General features: G+C 35.5%; 1 protein-coding gene across 1 annotated transcript in view; it reads left to right on the forward strand.

Annotated features, from left to right (window-relative positions):
- IQCM (IQ motif containing M) overlaps positions 1–21,836 on the forward strand; it is a 354,275-nt gene that overhangs the window by 79,445 nt on the left and 252,994 nt on the right. Inside the window, exon 6 of the mRNA XM_087437208.1 lies at positions 14,845–14,960. Within this exon, the coding sequence (XP_087293334.1) occupies positions 14,845–14,960 (116 nt within the window). The remainder of the gene's footprint in view (positions 1–14,844; positions 14,961–21,836) is intronic.

Genomic DNA, 21,836 nt, shown 5'->3' on the forward strand with positions numbered 1-21,836 from the left:
GTTATACCTAATTGATCATGGTATGTTATGATTTTCATATAGCAATAGATTTGATTTGCTAATATTTTGTTAAGGAGTTTCACATCTATGTTCATCAAGGACATTGGTCTATAATTTTCCTTTCTTGTAGTATCTTTATCTGGCTTTGCTATCAGAGTTATAATGGGTTCATAAACTAAGTTGAGTTTCCTGCCCCTTCCTCAGCAGTAGACATCTTTTGCCTGGTATCAGTGTGGGGCAAGGTCATGAGTGGTTATCCCAATTCTTCCCAGCAGCAGCCAACCACCACCTTGTACTCATGCAGTGCTTGGTGTGGAGACAGGCTTCTCTGGGTTCTTCTGCTGTACTTCCAAACCAAGGCTAGACCCACACACCTGCATCACAGAGGAGGTCTCTCTCAGGTCTCCTGCCCTACCCCAGTCTTTCTCATCAGCACTTTTTCCCAGCCCTCGATGGAAGCCTTGGGAAAAGGGCAGGGGAGCAGATGCAGATGCACCCAGTGTCTGGGCTTCTGAGGATTCTCTTCTATCAAGTGAGTCCACATTTGGCCTTTAAAGATTTATTAAAATTTCAGCTGCTTTCTTCTTACTTGTGTCTATGGTGGTCATGACTTCCTCCCATGGTCTGCCCAAGGTGAAATGTGTTCTGTCTCTCCTTGGAGGAGATTGTCAACCTTGTATTGCAGTTCATTGGGTTGCCTTATGACTTCAGCTCTCTGATTGGCTCAAAAAATTATTATTTTATAGACTATCTGGCTTGTTCTTGCTGTTGGTATGGGAAAGATTTTTTTTTGTGGCTTTCTATAGTTAAAGTGAAAGGTGAACTCCACATATTAAGGTTTTAAAATGATATTCTTTAATATCTCACGTAAAAGCCCACATAATGGGTTTGATTTTCTCTCTCTCATCTTTTGTCTCCAGACTCAACTTCTCAGGATCTACTTCCTCGCCTACTAGAATTAATAATACTGGGTGAAAATGCTTAATTAATTAGAGATATCCTAAGTTAAAAAGAACATACAGGTAGTTCTCCAGTTGAAAGAATTAAGGATCATGAGTTAAAAACCAGACTTGGAATCTCAGCAGATCATATATTTTGAGCTTTGTTTTTTTTTTTTTTCCCTAAAATGGGGGATGTAATCCCTGTCTTATCTACCTCTCATTGAATATGAGGCTAAAATGAGGGAGTGTATGTAAAAGTTATTTTTAACATGCTAAATAGATGTTACTGATAAACTTTCGAGAAAGGAGTATACATAATTAAAACTTGAATATTTGAAGTGAATTTTTATCCTCATAGTTTGATATCTGTAATTAATAGTTTATGGTCTTTTGTAGCAGGCAAGAGAGAGCATATTTTATACAGAAATTGTTGACAGATATTTATTGAACAGCTGCTATATGTGCTAGGTACTCTGCTTATTGCTGGAGAGACACTGGTGTACAAGACAAAGTCATTGACATTATAGTGCTTATGTTCTAGTGGAGAAGGTAGACAGTGAACGAAAAAACAAATTTCTGATATTTTGCTCTACCTGAGGATGGTTCTGACCTAGGATTCTGCAATATTTTCAACAAAGCCACCCATCCCATCGGCTGGGATGTTGCTTAGCTGAGCCTCCTTGCACTTTATTGTTCTGTTCTATTCCTCCTGTTTTAAAGGAGACCTTGCCAGATAGAAAAGTATTGTTATTCATCTTTTGCTCTGTGATCTGCTCTCTTTTCCTGATAATTACCTGTTTAATTCAAACTTCTCTTGACATTGGGAAAGTTTATGCATTTTTTTAAAAAACAGGTAAGAAACCATTTTATTATGGAAAATATAAATACATACAAAAGTAAAGAGACTAGGATAATACATCCACATGTACCCATCACCCAACTTAACAATTATGAACTCATGGCCAGTACCATTTCATCTATGTACCTACTCAATTCCCTTCTCTTTTTGGATTATTTGAAGCAAATTCTTTTTTTTTTTTTTATAATTTTATTTATTTTTCCCCCAAAGCCCCAGTAGATAGTTGTATGTCATAGCTGCACATCCTTCTAGTTGCTGTATGTGGGACACGGCCTCAGCATGGCCGGAGAAGCGGTGCGTCGGTGTGCACCCGGGATCCGAACCCGGGCCGCCAGTAGGGGAGCGCGCGCACTTAACCGCTAAGCCATGGGGCCAGCCCCTGAAGCAAATTCTTAATATACATCCATAAATATTTTTCAGTTTGTATTATAAAATATAAAGAATATCTTTCTAAAGCACAACCAAAATATTATCTCATCTAAAAATTAATAACTTACTAATATCAACTGGTATCCAGTAATTGTTCAAATTCCACATTTTTCATCATATTTTGATAGAGGCTTCATTCAGATGGAGATGGAGTTGTTATATCTTTTTTGCTTCCATCTTTTACAAGGATAAAGACACTTGGTATAAATATACATAATGAAAGTCAAGATGTCATCTGAATTTGGAAGGCAAAGAAATGTTTATTAAAGTTTTTTAAAAACTTTTTGAAAACTGACCTTCAAAACTGAAAATGCTGTGCCAGGTGTATAGGAATACAAATTAATTTTAGGCATCAATCATGTCTTATAATTTATAGTCTTGTGACTGAGTTAAAACACGAAAAGGTAACCCACAATACAAAGCAATCAGTTGTGTTCTGTCCTGGTTGTGGAGACAAGTAGTTCTCAGCCTCCATGACCTTTCACATTGATGTATCATATCAGTGACATGATTACAAGGCATATTTTTCTTAATACTGAAAAGACAAAATTTTTAAAATTATTTAACTTTTTAATAATTAGAATGGATTCAGGGTTATGTTTGTAATCATTCCAGTCACATTCCTTTGAATTCCGATATACTTTTATCAGTAAAGAGAAAAAGATGATAGAGTTACAGCATGGCCCTGAAAGTTGAGTGTGTTTTGGGAAGGTGGAGACTGGTTAGGATGTGTTATGGTGATGTAGAAGTCACAGTTCTCCAGAGAAACAGGACTGATAGGGACTGTCTCTATATTTCCCTATCTATCTATCTATCTATCTATCTATCTATCTATCTATCTATCTATCTATCTATCTATCATTTTTCTGTCTGTTTATCAATCATCTATCTATATCTCTCTCTCTCTCTACAATTACTCTATGAAATTGTGGAGGCTGGTAGGCTGGAGACCCAGGGAAGAGTTAATGTTGCAGCTCGAGTCTGAAGGCAATCTGCTGACAGAATTCTCTCTTCTTCAGGGGAGGTCAGTGTTTTGCTTAAGGCCCTCTACTGATTGGATAAGACCCACCCCACATTATGGAGGGCAATCTGCTTTACTCAAAGCAGATTTAAATATCAATCTCATCTAAAAAGTACCTTCACAGCAACATCCAGACATTTTGACCAAACATCTAGGTGCTGTGTCCTAGATAAGTCCACACATAAAATTAACTGTCACAAGTGGAGAGCATAGCATAGGCAAATGAGTGGAGATAGACTTCAATGTTGTTTTAGCTAAAGGCAAGTAGAGCATTTTAACTAGAGGAAATATTCGTATAAGAACATAGTAGTTAGTAAAACCAGTAAGACAAATTAAGAAGTGAACTTAATTTTGTCTTCAATTATTTTTGAAGTTGCTACTAAAATAATACAGATTAGCTTTCTCAAAAGAACCAAATTTTGTGAATTTGATCTGTTGGTGTGTAGGAGGAAGAAGACAGAGCATCTGTGAAATATTTTATTAATACAGTCAATTTTCATTTATTAGTGATAATGGAAACAAGATCCGCATGGTTACCGAGCTCCATAGATAAAATTTAACACATTAATATCCAGAATTTTCATCATCCATTCAGAACTTAGACTTTTACTTATTTTTATAACAAGTAGAAACATTGGTTTATGTTTCATCTTTGCTTTCTTTCTGATGATTGAAAGGACTGAAAAGGCCAGGTAGAAATTGGCTAATCCTTAAGCCCAATAATTGTAAATATTGATCATAATAATGGAAAGTCCTTGCCATTAACTTATTTCACTAATCTTGTTTGTTATATATATGTGTGATATTTGCTGCAGCAAATAGACTTGGGCTCCATGAATCTCTTTGTACTTACATGAATTTTTAATTTAATTCTCTATGATAACTCTGCCTGCAATTTAGTTAAGCTCCCACCAATCATATATGGTCTATATATTGTAAGGTGACAAAGCTAGCTCTCTGCTAGCTGTGACTAGGAGAATAGAAAAGAATAGAGTGAAATATTCGGAATAAACATACAGACATAAGCAGGGCTAAAATTCTGTTCTGTAATTATCCTTTTGTTTTTGTCACCAGAATCTTTTTTCCTCCCTTGAATGTATTGCTTTAATGAGCTTTTAGTAAAGATAATGATACATTAATGAACTTCAATCTTCTGACAAACCAATCATCAAAGACAGATGGAAATAACTGAAAATTAACAATTTTTCTTAGGGGATTAGATTCTTGTTTTTGTTTTCTAAAAAGGCCAGCTCGTTCCAGAATTTGCACAATAATTCTAGCTCATGCATAACCTGTGAATAAATAAAATACCAAAGATTTGCGACTAAACACTTTGTAGATAGTTTTTGTTTTCTAAAGCTTAATCATACTTTCACATTACGAAACAAATATATCTCCGTTATAGGACTTCTGGAAAGCCAAATGTTCAGGTCAGATTCTTTATAACTGAAAGGGAGTGGCCAGTGCGTATTTCCTTTAGTGATGGAGTGTATATGTGACGGCATCTTGGAAAATCATGCCCTCAACCCCACAGTCATTCTAGGTTCCAGGTTTCTCAACACTGGGGTTGTCAGCCTGCTTTAGAGAGAAGGGGAGAACTTGTTGCTTAACCTTCTCGGCTAACATAACCTGCTTCTATTCATTCATTTAGCATTTAAACTGTTAAAATATAAGATTTGATTGTGCCAGATTGTTTCCATTTTGGTGTAGAGACCAAACTGGGCAGAGTTTGAGCCAAACGTGTTCAGTGTTCTTACCCCCTCATGTCCAGCTCAGATGTGCTTTTTTCGGGCTCATGGACTGCTTTCTAATCCAGTCCTCTAAAGCTCAGGCAGCAAGTCTAGTTTCACAGATAAACCATGGGTTAGGTCCTATGGCAACCAGTATGATGAAAAAACAATTAGGATAGCTTTCCTCAAAAGGTGGCTGTTTGTGAGGCAGGTACTTACGATTCATGAACTTAGTTCATGGGCATTCAGCCCATTCAGAACAAAAGAATAGAATACAGATAAAAATTTGATCAAACCAGAAGCTATCACTTTTAGCATTTTGGTATGTTTTTGTTTAGTCCTTTTGTTTATGGATTTTTTTGTTCATAATTAAAAGCACAAGGTATATAGTATTTTCAATTTTGTATATTATAATTATAATATAAAAAGTTTCATAACCATAATTTTTGTTGTTCAAAAATAATCCGATGCATGGATGTACTATAATTTACTTAACCAGTCTCCCATTACTGGACATTAATGTTATTTCCAATTTTATTATTGTGTTGGGTGCTCCAAAGACCTCCCCCAGGTTTGGGAATTTGCTAGGAGGACTCACGGGACTCAGTAGATAGTCATATTCACAGCTAAGGTTTGTTATAATGAAAAGATACAAAGCAAAATCAGCAAAGGAAAAAGGCACATAGGATGAAGTCCAGAGGAAACGAGGATCAAGCTTCCAAGAGTCCTTGGCCAGTGCAGTCACACGAATGCACTTAATTCCTGCAGCAATGAGTCATGACATGAAGTGTTGTATATTGAGGAAACTCATTAGAGACCCATCACCCAAGGTTTTTATTGCAGGGATGGTCGCATAGGCATCCTCTGCTTAGCATGTCCCAGCATTCCAGATTTCCAGAAGGGAAGTAGGTGCTCAGCATAAACCATATTGATTGCATAAACAGTCTAGGCATGGTGACGTACTCTTACCTTTTAGAGAAAGTTTTAGATCAGTGTAAGGAACTGTTTACCTGCCACGTTTTCAGATGCCAGCCAAGGGCCAACTTTGTAAGCATGTCTTTCTAAGAATAGCAGTCTCAAATTTGCTATGTTAATTCTTTTCTGCACAATTATTATAAATAATTTGATAATAAACATTTTTGTTAATGACTCTTTTGGCATATTTTAGGTTATTTTCTTAGGAAAGATTCCTAGAAATTGCCATTACATCAAAAATGTGAATATTTAAAAGACTTCTGTTACTGGCAAATTACTCTCCCAGAAGTCTTTTCAAATTTTCGTTTTCACTAAGCATATGTGAGTGCAAGCACCAAAACACGAACTAAAATAGGTAAGATCCATATGGTCCAAACATCAATACATAATAAACCTGGAAGAATTAATTTTTTAAAAAAATTTAGAATTTTATGAGACAAACAAAAAACTAGTTAATTGTTGCTTCCTTTTGCCAGGGGGTACTCTAAGAACACTCCCATTGAATTATCACCCAATATCCACTTTTTCCTCAGAACCTCTTTTTCCCCCTAGAAACCTATGACGTCACTGTCATCTGTAAAACACTCATCATCCAGTTCACTTTAACATTCTTTGGTTCAAAACTATTAGCACATGATCCATACCAGGCATTGTGGTTGTACGAAGGATAAAACAGTACACGGGACACTCTCCCTGCCCTCCCAGAGTTGCAATCTGCTACCAGCATGAGCGGTATTTGTCAGAGTGCTTCTTGGCAAAGATGACAGGTGAGCTGCCATTGAGACACATTTTCAGATCACGTATGCAGATAGTTGCCCCTGTATTGCTGCAGTAAATCTGAGACAGACCTGGCATCTGGGCTCCTGCTTTCTTTAATCAACAGTCTTTACTTTCTAAGCCTGAAACCAAAGTTTTCCAAAGCTACTACGACACAGCAGACTGTCTCGCTTACTTCCTGGGAGGGGAATATGAGTTTCCACTCTTTAAAAATGTTGAATCTCCCATCCCTTCCTCCTAACTGCCAAAAAAAATGTGGTCGTTAAGGGAAAGTTTAAAGGGGATATTTATTTTTGTATGTATGTTTGTTAAAAAAACTTTAAACGAGTTGTCTTTTCTCCTTTATAAGTACAAAATGTTCTTGTTAGAATAAAAGGAGTAAAATTTACTCTCCATCTAATGCCTCCCTAAACTTTCTAAACACAGAACTTTCTAAAGTTCTGTGATGCTTTCTGCAGACTTTGCTTTTGTTCATAATTTTTTACATAATTTTTGCCTATTTTTACCTAAAATTATATAGCCTTATTTTAAATATGTTTTCTCTAAAATTGCAAGTAGTTATAATTAATTGCAGAAAATTTGGAAAATACAGAACACTATCACAAAAAAATAACCATTCTTTAGTATTCCACCACCCAGAGATACTCACTGTCAAGTTCTGGTGTATTTCCTACAATCTATTTTCCAGGATTATTTTTTGTCCCTTAGGTAAACCACAGAGCGCCATGGGAATACTTGGAGGTTGTTCCGATAATATAAAGAGAAGTTGCATGAGGGGCGATGTCATGACTCAGGTGATTCAATTTGAGTTTGCAAAAAGGAGAAAAGCCATTATTTAAGTTCTGTGAAATGAATATAGCCATTATATATATATATATATATATATATATATATGTTTGTTATTCTTGTTTTGTTTACTGGATCTCTGGGTATATGTTCTGAATGTTTAGCCGTTGTGAATGCATGACAGAACATTGGTTATTGGTTGTTGTTTTTGATAATCAAAGAACAAGATTCCATTTGAAAATACATTTCATTTGAACTGTGAGTGAGTTCAAGTTAGACCCTAGGAAACAAACTGTTTTGTTCCTGGGAAAGTAGAATAAGCAGAAAAGAAACTGAGGTAAACCCTGGCAGGACCAAGATTTAAGTCAGAACTATAGAATCCGTGTGACTACATGTGATCCTACCAGAATTAAGTACACTGGTTGTGGGAAGAACTACTGGTACTCTTCTACTATGATTTCTAAATTCTTTTATCCGTAATTTTTTTTTTTTTTTTTTGTGAGGAGATCAGCCCTGAGCTAACATCCGCCAATCCTCCTCTTTTTTTGCTGAGGAAGACGGCCCTGGGCTAACATCTGTGCCTATCTTCCTCCACTTTATATGGGACGCCGCCACAGCATGGCTTGCCAAGCAGTGCGTCGGGGCGCGCCCGGGATCCAAACCAGCGAACCCTGGGCCGCCGCAGCGGAGCGCGCGCACTTAACCGCTTGCGCCACCGGGCCGGCCCTTTTATCCGTAATTTTGATTCATGTTTTGGTCTTCAGATAAGAGTTTGCTTGTTTGTTTGTTTATTTAAACAACATATGAGCAGATTTTCAGCATGTTGGCATATTTGAGAATGATTTTTTTCCAGGCCTTTATACATTGAAGACAGTTTGGTTATAAAATTTCTGTTTCACAGCTTTTCTTTTTCCTGGAAATTCTATTGTTGGTGCTCTATTATTTATTGGTTCTTCTGCTGTTTCACAGAAGAAATTTGAGAACAACTTGTTTTACACCTTTGAGATGTTTTTTTCTTTCTAAATGTATATGAATTTTTCTTTATTCTTGTAATTTTGCAGAATGTACTTGCATACAAATCTCTTTTAATTAATTTTTCCTAAAATGCAATGAGCCCCAATACTCAGAAGATTCACATATTTTTTTCCGCTCAGGAAATTATTATTCAATAGTGGATGTTTTCTTCATTTCTGATTGTTCTGGTTTTGTCTTCAGTATTGCGTATGATTCCTTTGATGGGTATTTATTTTTTGTCCTCTTTAATCTATAATCTTCTCTCTCATAATTTTCATCTTTGGATACTTTTCTTCTGCATTCTAGGAGTGCTTGCCAAATCCAGTCGTTTGATATTCTGCGCTGTCTCTTACACCCCTACTAACTCTGAAGTACATTTTAATTCTACCATTACGTTCTTGGTTTCATTGTATTTCTTACTTTTTTAAAAACACTCATTTACATTTTTATTTACCTTACAAATATTATTATTTTTTAAAGTCTTACTTTGTTTTCTCCTTATTGCTTTTGGCCTCTATTTTAAAGACTTGGCATGTTATAATATAGTGACAATGCCAACACTTTTCTAAAATCTTCTTCTGGAACTAGTAGAATATTTTCAGACTTAAACTCTTTTACTAGATTTTTAGAATTGCAGACTACATAGTCTCCCATGGCTGCTCTAACAATGTACTGCAAACATGGTAGCTTAAAACCACACAAATTCATTCTCTTATAGTTCTAGAGGACAGAAATCCAAAATCATTTTCACTGGGCAAAGTCAAGTTGTCTGCAGAACTGATTCCTTCTTGAGACTCTAAGGAAGAATCTGGTTCCTTGCCTTTTCTAGCTTCTGAAGGCTGCTTGCGTTCCTTGGCTCATTAGCTCTTTCTCAGATCACTCCAGTTTCTTGCTTCTGTCATCACATTTCCTTCTCCTCTTCTGTAGTCAAATCTCCCTCTTGTAAGGACACTTGTGGGTACACATAAAGCCTGCCGGGATAATCTAGGATAATCTGCCCCTCTAAGGGTTCTTATAGTAGTCATATCTGCAAAGTCCCTCTTGCCGTATAAACTAAGATTTACAGCTTCCAGGGATTAAGACGTGAGTATCTTTGGGGCCATTTTTCAGTCTACAATAGGGACCTTTCCACTTGTGTCACAGTCACATGGGCTTCAATTTCAGAATGACCTGGGTTCACGCAGTCACTTACCAGCTGTCTAAACTTGGGCAAGTAAATTAATTTATTTTCTCCTCTGTTAAACTGGGGATAAACTCAGCAACCATCTCATAGGGTTATTGTGCACATTAGATCAGGTAATGTATGTAAAGTATTCAGCAATCAAGCTCCTCAACAATTATTGCGATGATTAATGGAGGCCCCAGTGTGTTTACTCAGTCCTGAATAAGGACAAATAGATCTATGCAAAGCGAGTGATTACAAATAGAGAGAAAATTACAATCCTCATTATGCATTGTTATCAAGACCTGCCAGTCCCACCCTCTGCACAGAGCTCTTGCCTTACAATAGTGTTGTATCAAATCCTGGTGCTACAGTCAGGCTTACTTCCTTTCCTATTTGTTTTCTTGGAGTTGTAGTGTTCAAGTGGATTGTGATAGATGAAAGTATGGAGAGAGAAGTGGTCCTTCAAAAGCAGCACCCACATTGAAGCATTGTAGGGTAACGTTTTTTGCTCTTTTTAATTTTTTTTCTTGGGAAGTGTGAAGCCTCTTTCTAATATCTTTAAGATGGACTAAGGGTTTTATTTTTATATAAAGGTCACTAATTGCTTTCCTCAATTCACTTCCATCATATTAATTAAAGAAAATTTTTTTCTTATCTGCAAATTGGTGAATGGTCAGACTTAATTTTGAGATTTTTATCTTTTCCTTTATAGTTACAGTATTTTAGTGGGGCTGTAATAAGGGCTGCCTCTTACCTGAAGGTAACAAGCCATACTGAATCAGAAATCATGATTCTTTTTGAACATTTTTTATTCACTATTAGTTACGAAGTATCTGCCAAACTTGTTCAAATACTCGGCAATTCAGAAAGATACCATGCAACAGTAATGCCACTGTTCTGTATTATATTATATCCTAATCCGAATGAAGTTCTCATATATTTTTCTAACTCACCTTAAGCTTACCATTCTTAGTATTTGCTCTTTATCTACAAACAGCTGGTCCCCTCAGATAACCAGAAAAAGGATTAAAGATGTGTCTTATTTGCTGTCTGTCAGCACACACTTAAATAAAATGTTGAATAAAAGCTAGTACAGGGCCAGCCCCGTGGCTTAGCAGTTAAGTGCGCGCACTCCGCTACTGGCGGCCTGGGTTCCGATCCCTGGCGCGCACCGATGCACCGCTTCTCGGCCATGCTGAGGCTGCGCCCCACATACAGCAACTAGAAGGATGTGCAACTATGACATACGACTATCTACTGGGGCTTTGGGGGAAAAAAAAAAGGAGGAGGATTGGCAATAGATGTTAGCTCAGAGCCGGTCTTCCTGAGCAAAGAAAGAGGAGGCTTAGCATGGATGTTAGCTCAGGGCTGATCCTCCTCACACACAAAAAAAAGCTAGTACAAAAGGAATTATTTCTTTTTTAGGCGTTTTATAACATAAGATCTGGCAACCAGTAGATATACATAAGCTAAGTCTGTTGAATCTTTACTTCTATTGAATCTTTTTAGAAATAACTCATTATACACAAATGAAAGAAGGTAAATAGTTTGAGTAATTTTAGAATATGTATTGTTCATTTTTGACTATAAATTAACAATATGAATTGATTTAAATGGACATTTCAATCATTGATTCTAAAATTTGAACTAATATGACAGATGGAATTCAGCTGCCCAAGCAAGCTTTTGGGGTTTGATTATTCAAGTGATTAAGATGCTATTTGTCAACTCTAGTTTACCACCCCTTTTAATTATATAGATAATCAAACTAAGAACTGCTAATTCTGTCTCCTAACTATTAATTGTTTGTAATTACCTACAGATTAAAACTGCATGTGCAATTAACTCAAAGAATTAATTGATACAAGAGAATTGATAAAAGGGAAACAGAACAAGCTTAGCATAAAAGAGGCTCTGGGGACACAGGACCACTGAACCCAGTGGTGTCTTGGGCTCTATCACGTCCTCAGAAAGATACATCACACTTTAATTTGGACTTCTTTGGCTCTGTTGGAGGCAGTTGCATAGACTATTTCTTACAAACATTTGGTTTCTTGGTTGACTGAAATAGTATATTTGAAAAGTCTGAACTTCTATTGTCTGTGGATCTTTCGCTGGTATTTAGGTGACTTGGACAAATCTATCCATTTGTGATATAGAGGAAATGTTTGTCACTACAAAGATTACAGAAGTGGTGAATATTTTGACTAGCTAGGAATTTTTCCTTCCTTCCTTCCACCCTCTTTCTTTCCTCTTCTCCTGGCATTATCACCGTAGTATACCATCTTATCAGTTTTCTGTGAGTCATCTGAGTAATTTAAGTTTCTAAAATAACTATGCTTATTAGATTTTAGAAATATCTCTCACTTGTGTAAATAATTGGCTCATTGTTAACTACATAAATTTGAATAGAAATGGGAAATAAAATAAAAAGCCATCCCCAACTGAAATGCATTTAAAAACTATTACCATTATAAACATCAAGATGATGCTGGAAGATGAGGGAAGATGGTCTAGTGAAGCATATTTTGTCCTGAAAAAAGTAGAATTTTAAAAACTTATTTTTAAGGCTTTTCCGTTCCTTCAGATATTTATGTCAGTTGCATTGTATGGGGCCCTTCACTCTTAACAGATTTGCTGATTGGTTTTTCAATCAATGCCAAATCAATCCACAAGCATACATTGAACGTATGCTCGGGGGCACAGCATTATATTCAGTTTTATGGGAAATACAAAGCAAGTGAAAGACTTTTAAGTCTAGATAGGGAAATAAGATATGCAGAAGACAAGAAAATAACATGAACTAGTGGTATAATAATACTTTTCAAAAAGAGTCTAAATAAGTATTGAGGAAATGCAAAGGTGGGAAGACATCAGTATGGGTAGTTATTTAACAAAATTTTTTATGTTCTAAGTTAGTTGCTATTTAGCTAACAACTCCTTGTTAGCCTGATGGGACCATTCTTTCCAAATTTTGATATTGCATTTTCCCCAGATTTGTTTAATCTCAGAGTATTCTATTCTATCCTGCTGGCTGATAAACTGGGATTACTGATAAGATTTCTTATTTTTTCACCTATCAATATACAGCTCTGTCTCTTTCTTTCTCTCACACATGCACACACCCCCCTAGAATTCAGAATCTTCATTTCTCTGTGGCATTATCTGTGAAGATTGTTGGCTCTGTGAAGAGTTTGTGGAGATTTAGTTTGATATATGACTTTGGTCTTCTTCAAACTATCAGCTTATAACTTTCTACTGACTTTGTGGAATAAATGGGAATTTGTTGCATGTCACCTTCTTGCTCCTGGCTTCTGAGGAGGAGTCATTAGCATACATCAGTGTGTGAATGATTACTTTGAGGATTTTAGTGGAGGTTTTACTGCTTCCTGAAGTGGAAAAGTTATAGCTATATTTTCTAGTGTGATATCTATATAGTGGAGAAAATAATGCATGGCCTTCTCGACTACATGAGTCTCTTTTGTGGATAAACAAGATAGAATATTTGAAATGTTCTGGACTCTCTTGGAAAAATAAATTACATGGCATTTAGTTTCATTTTGGATTAGGCTCTTCAGTGATCAGAAAGATTCCCTTTTGCCTGTGAGATTTAACCTCGTGAGGCTAATTCTTGTTCACCAGTGTTTACATAGCTACCTTAATCACACTGCTAATGAACCAGAAGCACAGAGCAATTCCAAGTAAGATATTGTCCTTGCCCTGGAAGAGCTTATAAATTTAAAAAGGAGGTTGGAAAGAGAAGCACAATTATCTAAAATATGTGAGAACACTTATTGCAGAAGTTAATTAAGGGAAGCGAGTGGGCCAGGGATAGTGCTAGTGAGTCAAGGAATGCTTCAAATTAGTCAAAAAAACTCCATTAAGAATGTGAGGCTTACACATTTCTCATAACTCTTATGCTATCCTTTTATATCCCCTTGGGTTTTAAAAAAAGTCCCCAATTTAAGTATAATGCATATGGCCTTTCCTTTGCTATCCTCTTCTCAGATACTAATATTTTCAGATTCTCTATAACCTCCCCGTTATTGGCATTTGCTTCCATTAAAGAATTTCATTTATTCATTCTGACTTGTGATTGAAATATATGACTTATTATGTTGCCTCTTCTAGAGATTTTATCTTTTTGATAGAGGATAGAGACTTTTGTTGACTGAAATAGAAGAAATACATGTAAATTAAAATGGAGTAGGTTGTGTGTATGTGTATTGACTAGGATGTATCTGAGATAACATCACATTTTTTATTATTTTATGTTACTATTTTGCTTCCTTAAAGGACACTTAGCTTATAATCCTGTAAGTAAATTGAAGCAATGAAATGGGAGAATTTATTACTTCTGAGTTTTCTCTAAATTTATATGAAATTAACTGGTCCATGGATGACTCTGTTCAATTATAGTTTCAGGAAAGAATATATGTATATGAATAGTATTAGAAAGAAAATTGGAAATGTGAAAATAATTTGATTCATTTGGATGGCAGGATTGAACTGAACTTTTCCCTTTTTTAAATTATCAATATTTCTGAGAAACAAATAGTCAAGTAAATCTTAAATCTCCTCCTCATTCTTAAAAGATAAGTTTTCTGCAGAAATCTCACATAACATCTGCCATGAGTCAGAAGAAATATGTGGGTTTACGCTGGCTAGACTTTTGCTCTTACAGTTTTAATAATTTCATTTACTTTGCAATTTCAAAACTTTTGCCTTCATAATAATTCTGAATTTTCTTTTAAACTACTTATGTGATAGGGAGAGGAGTTTTCCTTTCATTTTTGTAAGTGCTATTCACAAATATGATTTTGCTTTACGCCTCCTTTGAAAAAAGAAGTCAATGTTCTTGAAGAGAAGGGAGTCAAAAGAATGAACTTACTAGTTTTCTGATGGGAACACTGTATGCAATAAAAATACGAGAGCTTTACTGTATGAGGGAGCCAATTAATTGAAGCCTCTCTCTATGCAATGCTATCACTTCTTTATCTCTCTCTGATTAGATGACAAGATGCAATTTTAATACAGAATAGTGGTGCCATAAAGATGATTTACTTTATCTTTGTAACATTAAGCAGTATGATCAGGGTGTACTTTTCCTGGATAAATATTGTTTTAACCTACATTGATTCCAACAGACAAAACATTCTATGATTTGAGAGAAATTGTGTCAACAAAGCCTTCCTGTTTGGCTCATGACTCCGGTTTGCCTCTTGTCTCTGAATCATCTATAATGTTTCGGGATTATTATACTGTAAGTATTTGTAAAACTGGACATCAAGTTGAATTACCATTTTTCTGGCAAATTATTGGGTTGATTTTGATATAACATGTGAGACTTTACTATAAACCTATCTCATTCCTAAAATGATTCTCCATTGAAATTCATCTTTTTTTCTGATGCATTGTTTTAGTGTTATCATATTTTATGTAAATCTTGATGATCAGCTTAACTCCTAAATATGTGTATTAATTTTTATTTGAAGAGCAGTAATAGCTAAAGTGATCATCACAATGGTTTGCCCCAAATGTGAGAGCAATTGTTTTCTAATGGTACCTACACTGTCATGAGAATGTAATGGAGGCTGATGGAGAATGAAGGCATATGTTACAAGCATGACAATTAGAGGACTGAAAAATCTAAGAGCAATTTCACAACCACACATTGATGGTTTCCTGAATGAGGGCTCTCTAAACCGGGACATGGGAATCTGTGACTTGAAAATGGACTCAAGGCTTCACTTTAAGTTCATCTATTCATCAGGGCAAGTCCTAAAATGTCTCTATGCAAATAGTAGAAGAAACTCACGTAATTCTGACGTCTTTAGCAACAGCTTCTTAATAGACTGCAAAATGCTATTTTATAACATTGTGTCTCACAGTGTCTCTATATATGTCTGGGTTTCTTACATCTATCTATTCTGTTCTATGTGTAAATGTGTCTGTCTCAGCCTTTCTGTCTTTTCATATTACTAATTATTTTTCTTCTTGACTTGCCATTTGTATTAGTATGCTTGGGCTGCCCTAACAAAATACCACAAACTGGGTGGCTTAAACAACAGAAATTTATTTCTCACAGTCTTGGAGTTTGGAAGTCCAAGATCAACTTGTTAGCAGGGCTGGTTTCTCCTGAGGCCTCTTTCTCCTTGGCTTGCAGACAGCTTCCTTCTTGCTGTGTCCTCACATGGCCTTCCTTGTGTGTGTCACTGGTCTCTCTCTCTTTTCTTATAAGGACATTAGTCATATTGAATTAGGTCCCTACCCTTATGACCTCATTTAAACTAATTATCTCTTTAAAGGCCTTATCTGCAAATAGTAGGAGTTAAAGTTTTAACCTACGAATTTTGGGAAGACAATTCAATTCATAACACCATTAGATAACTGAAGCATATTTAAAAATTATTTTTCCTATTTATTGAATAGTTCTTTATCTGTCATTTTAAAAAACAAATGTTGAGTTTTTCTATTTTCCTGTAAACCGAAACTTTTGAGTTATGTCATGTTTAACTTGTGTTGCTAAATTCTTTGTGAGTAAATTTACTAAAACTAAATCATTGCAACCCTGTTTTAGACAAGGAAATTATATGAATATTATTAAGGAAAATTATGTAAATTTAGAAAAGGAAATTATATGCATATTATGTTACCTGAAGTTCTAACAATCTTTGTAATCCACTACTTTTAGAACATATTAATTATGGTATAGACTGTTGTCTCCAGCTAACGGGATATATATTTCTGATGCATACATGTCCTTAATGAAAGTAATACCATAGAAGGCTTTCATTACCTTTAAGTAAAGGTGAAAAATGAACTGCTGTTTCTCAGCCATCCAGCTCTACCCTGTTTTACACTAACAATTTAGAGACTGCTCCTAGCTGTGCGAAGAAGTACATTTAAACACATTTCTTTGGGGAATACAACTGGCAAGGGTAGATTTGATTGTGGAGAGCTTCGAATGCAAGACTGGGAGTGTTTATCATTGCTGAGTGGGAAATTAGGAGCGCAAAAGGCAACTAAGCATGGCTTTGACATAATAGATGGTGCTTTGGGTATGTGCACATGTCTAGGAAGTTTGGAGTGGACTGGAGTGGAGACTAGGTGAGCATTAATAGGCCTTTTGCATCAGTCCAGTTAGAGGCTTGTATCTTATCTTTGCAAACTATGTGGTGGCGGTGATGGTGAATGGATCAGAGCAGGTAAGAATCAAACTTTCAAATTTCTTTCCTGCAGCTCACTGCATTTTCAATTTTCATGATCAGAAGTCTAAATGGCTTCTTTCACTAAGGATTCCCCTTTTGTTTATCCTTTAAAATAATAACAATCCTAGAAAGGATCAAACACCAAGTTCTAAGTAATCTTTTTTCCCATTTTTTTGTTGTAGTAAAATATGAATAAAATTTACCATTTTAACCATTTTTAAGTGTACAGTTTGGTGGCATTAAGTACACCCACATTGCTATGGAACCATCACCACCATCCATCTCCAGAACTTTTTCTTCTTTCCAAACTGAACTCTGTATCCATTAAACACTAATTCCCTGTTCTTCCCTCACCACCCCTGGCAACAAATATTCTACTTTCTGTCTCTATGGTTTTGATTTGTCCTTTTTGACTGATTTATCTCACCTAACATAATGTCTTCAAGGTTCATCCATGTTGTAGCATGTATTAGAATTTCCTTCCTTTTTAAAAAAGGCTGAATAATATTCTATTGTATATGTATACCATATTTTGCTTATTCATTCATCTGTTGATGGACAGTTGCCTTGCTTCCATCATTTGGATGTTGTGAATAATGCCACTGTGAACATGGGTGTACAAATATTGAGTCCCTACTTTCACTTCTTTGGGGTATATACCCAGAAGTGGAATTGCTGGGCGATATTGTATTCATATTTTTAATATTTTCAGGAATCACCATATCATTTTCCACAGTCGCTGCACCATTTTACATTCCCGCTAGCAATGCATGAGTGTTCCAATTTTTCCACATCCTCGTCAACATTTGTTATATTTTCTGTTTTCTTGATAATAGCCATCCTAATGGGTGTGAAGTGGTAAGTAATCTCGATGTGAGTTTGTTCAATCAGTCCAGGAGACAAAAAGTAACTAGAAAAACTGAGAATGTAGAAGCCTGCAGTGTTAAAAGAGGAGTAGAGACAGGGCACAGAAATCCCTGTCTTTGATTTTGTGGAAGGAGAGAAAAATATCAGACATTCTGCTTTCAAAACACTCTCTGCAGCTCAGCTACTCTTATCAAAATTTTAATTCCCCTAAATAAGGAAGTCACTGCGGATATGCTTTCTTTAGGCTAAAAGAACACTATTGCTTTTAAGCCTGAAGTTTTTGTTTTCTTTTTGAAGTATTTTGTATCTTTATATGTTTTAGTTCTAATTGAATAATAATTCAATAATATGTGTCTTTAGTTTTAATATTTCTTTTCTGCAACTGCAGTCTTATTGTATTAGGACTGTATTAGAATTTCCAATTATTATAAGCAATGGCATATGGGCCCCTAAAACTTCTTTATATGAAGTTAAAGAAACTGCACCCTAAAGAAAAAGTTACTAACGCTACTTTTTATGGTCTCTGAAATACTGAGATATTTACAGCCTTAATTGTCTTGAATGATAATACTTATCTAGGTAAGTGAGCATCTGTGAATATAATCCCTTGTGTAACATAAAAACATAATATTACATTGCAATAATATAGGAAAGACCACCATCTCCAACTTTCTTTCTGCAATTTCCATTCATAACTCTTCTTTAAAAGGTTTGCTAATTTTATGATACTATATGAAGTAATCTTGAAACCTACAACCTGGAGGACTGTAGTTGTGGAAAATGACCTTGGTATTTATCAAAATTCTGAGATGCAAAAATTAATGTCTATCAATAGTGCTCTTAAAAATAGCTAGGATAAAAACAAATGTTGACAGAAATTTGTGTAAGTAGTTAATTTCTAGCTAATATTTGGAAACACAGGAAAGAGTGAAATATCTTTTACTCATTAGTTGTCAGTAAGGCAAACCTCTCCTCAGTGCGTGGTTAATTTCCTATGTTGCAGTGCTTCCTCTGAGAGGACCTCTGCCATTTGGTGACGCCCTAGAATGAGGATGAGATGACAAGAGAGGGAATGCCCAAGCATTCGTGTGTGCATATGTGTTGTGGTGGTGATGGGGTTCGGGGTTAGGGCAGTTCTGGTTGCCCAAAGTGGGAGAGCAGGGTGCATTTCAGATGCTGAAGGAAGTTCAGCGTGGCAAGAGCGCAGCATTCAAGAGGGCAAGTGGAAGAAATGAAACTGAAGAGATAAGCAAGACCCCATCATCGTGAAGACATTTGATCCCTTTATCCTCTTAACCCTGGAGGAAAAGAATTTGCCTAACCTTGACTCTTGGAAATAAGGGATTACAAGCAAATAGAATTCAGTTTAATAGTTGGCTGCATTATAAATAGTTTCGTGTTTCACAGAACAAACTGTGGGGTCTGTCCATTGGGCATTTGGCTCCCCCCCACCCCCACTACCTTGCCTCCCTTCCCTAAGGGAATACATCCTACACAAAAGAGGAGAAAACAAGAGTCAACGGCCATATTTTTCAACATTCTTATAGCTTTATCTCATAAACAAAAACAAAAACAAATTCATTAGGTTTGTAGAAACATATCTTTCAGAAATGAAAACAAGAAATTTCAAATATACCATTCTTCTTCACATAAACTTAATAATATTGACCATAGAACGGATTAACTAGATTTTGGCATGAAATTCCTTATCACTTTTTTCTGGAGAATTTTCTTGAGCTATTTTGGTAAAAGAGAATCGTAAGAATCTAAAGAGATACTCTTCTTTTGACTTGGAAATTTAGATGTCTTTTTGTAATTCTTTATCAAATTGTACTTTCAGAAGACTATGGGCCTTATTCACTTGAAGGATTTGATGATGTAATAAAAAATAATAAATCAACTTTTAATATGTAAAATATCTTTGCCCATTTCTTTCTCCCACGTCATAATTTCTTCTCTCTGCTCTTATCCTTCTCTCCTCCAAAACATTTGAGGAGGTATTGTAGTTATTTTCCTACTCATGGTTTTCTCCCCTGGTGGGCTGCATTGGATAAAAAAGGTCATCTGATTTGATTTTCTGATATTTCTAAGAATTAGTGCAAATCATCACAACCACTAAATTTAAATTTTCCATTTACTCAAATGATTTCCTAAACTTTTTTTTGTCATTTTGGGTAGAAATGAAATTACTTTTTGAAAATCCTATAGTAGGCTTGGGATTAAATTAGGCCCTGAGTTAACAGCTAAGTGACTGATTGTTTTGACATTTTGAACAGCATTCCATCAGCACTCTTATCTGCTTTTTTGTTTATTTGTTTTGGTTTTACTACAAGGAGTAGTGATGCCTAATGTACATTATTTTCAACCTTCACATTTTAATTTTGAAATGCGTATTTCTTTTCCTATGAAATATTAAAGTTTTGAATCTTTGTGATAGAATTACGTAGATATATACTTTGATATATATATATATTTTAAATTTACATAGTTGCAGTTAAAAGTCCACATTTCAATAGTTTTGTGGCTTTGCAGCAGTATTATCTGGACCTGAAGTGTGTTTTTATAACCATCACTTGTTTTATTTTATTGAATCTTTCCTTCTAGATAAAAATTCTTTCTGTTGCCCTAGTTAAGATGCTTATTGGGAAAAATAAAGGAGGTACTCCATGCAAAATTCCTTTAGCAATAAATAGTTCAAGACATGTAGTCACACTAATTTGGTCAAGACTTATATTCAACTATTCTCATGAAGTTGTAAAAGAAAGCACTCTTGGCAAATGCAAGATTTGGATTGTAATGTTACTTAGATTTGCTCATGTACCACCATTTAAATCACATCACAGTCCACTCATACTAAACAACATTCAAAAGTGGAGAGTTAGGTAAATGAATAGGATAATTTTAAATCTGTATTTTTGGGTCAATTTCATTTTATGGAGAAAAATCTTAATCTATCTTCTCATTTCTTTTATTATAAAAAAGATTATTGGATTTTTGCTTCTGGAAGCCATTACACAAACTTTCTTTACTGTAGAAGCCAAAAGAGTCAACCAAATTCTCAATCATATCGACCCTTTATACTGAGATAGCCTCAAGTAGGGAAGATATGTGAGGGGCACTAGGCCTGTCTACATGGTAATAGTGCCCACAGTAGTTCTAGTTCAACAGTCTCCAGTCAACATATGAATTCTTTTTGAGATAAGCTACATTGCTACCAAATGATTGTTATCCAAACCTGGCCACAAGAATGAAAGTGGAATGCAGAAAGCATCTGAGCAGATATTAGGTTATGGGAATGAACAGACTGTGCCTGCCCTGGGGAATTCCCACGGGCCCTCCCTCGGGGAAGTGGGGTATGCTGCTTGTTCTCTAGTAATGGGAACATTAACTAAATTTCTTAAAAAGTAATGAAAGAGAAAAAACTGTAAAAAGGCAGCCAAAAAAGGCAAACATCTGTTACTGAACATGTCTCACTTGACTTCCTTTTAATGTTCTTAGGAATAAATTTATGAACTAGGGAAGGTTCAGCACTAATTAGCTTGTTTTCATCAAACAAAATGCACCAGACATGGGTGTTGAATATGAATGAAAACTTCAGTAGTAAAAATAAGTAGATATAGAAAGTGCCAATAGACATACAAAGTGCTGGTATCCAGGGTTATGGCCACAGGCTTTGAATATTGCCATGGCTGTTAATATTGCATTAACTTAGATTTGCTGTAATTTGCTTTTCTAAATGATTAGAAAAAAATGTTAAAAAGTCAAATGTATTCATTAAACAATAGATGGATTATGTGCAAAGTTTTGCCTTCAGTTACATACCTTTAGGCTAATGAGATGTTAAAATGATTTGGAATAACAAATACAGAGGTACTCAAAGACAGAGTTTTGTAGTACATGCAGCAGCAGTAGTCATAGTTGTGGCTTGTAGTAGTTGTACAGATCCATAATCCTTTATTCAAAACTCTTGGGGCCAGATATACTTAGGAATTCAGAAAATTAAGAAGATAAGTGAATCTGTAATGAAACCTATAATCAAAATGTGTTACTATTTTGCAGTA

This window comes from Ceratotherium simum, chromosome 12 (genome assembly GCF_057802395.1).
Source record: "Ceratotherium simum simum isolate JZ-2026a chromosome 12, ASM5780239v1, whole genome shotgun sequence".
Lineage (NCBI taxonomy): Eukaryota > Metazoa > Chordata > Mammalia > Perissodactyla > Rhinocerotidae > Ceratotherium > Ceratotherium simum.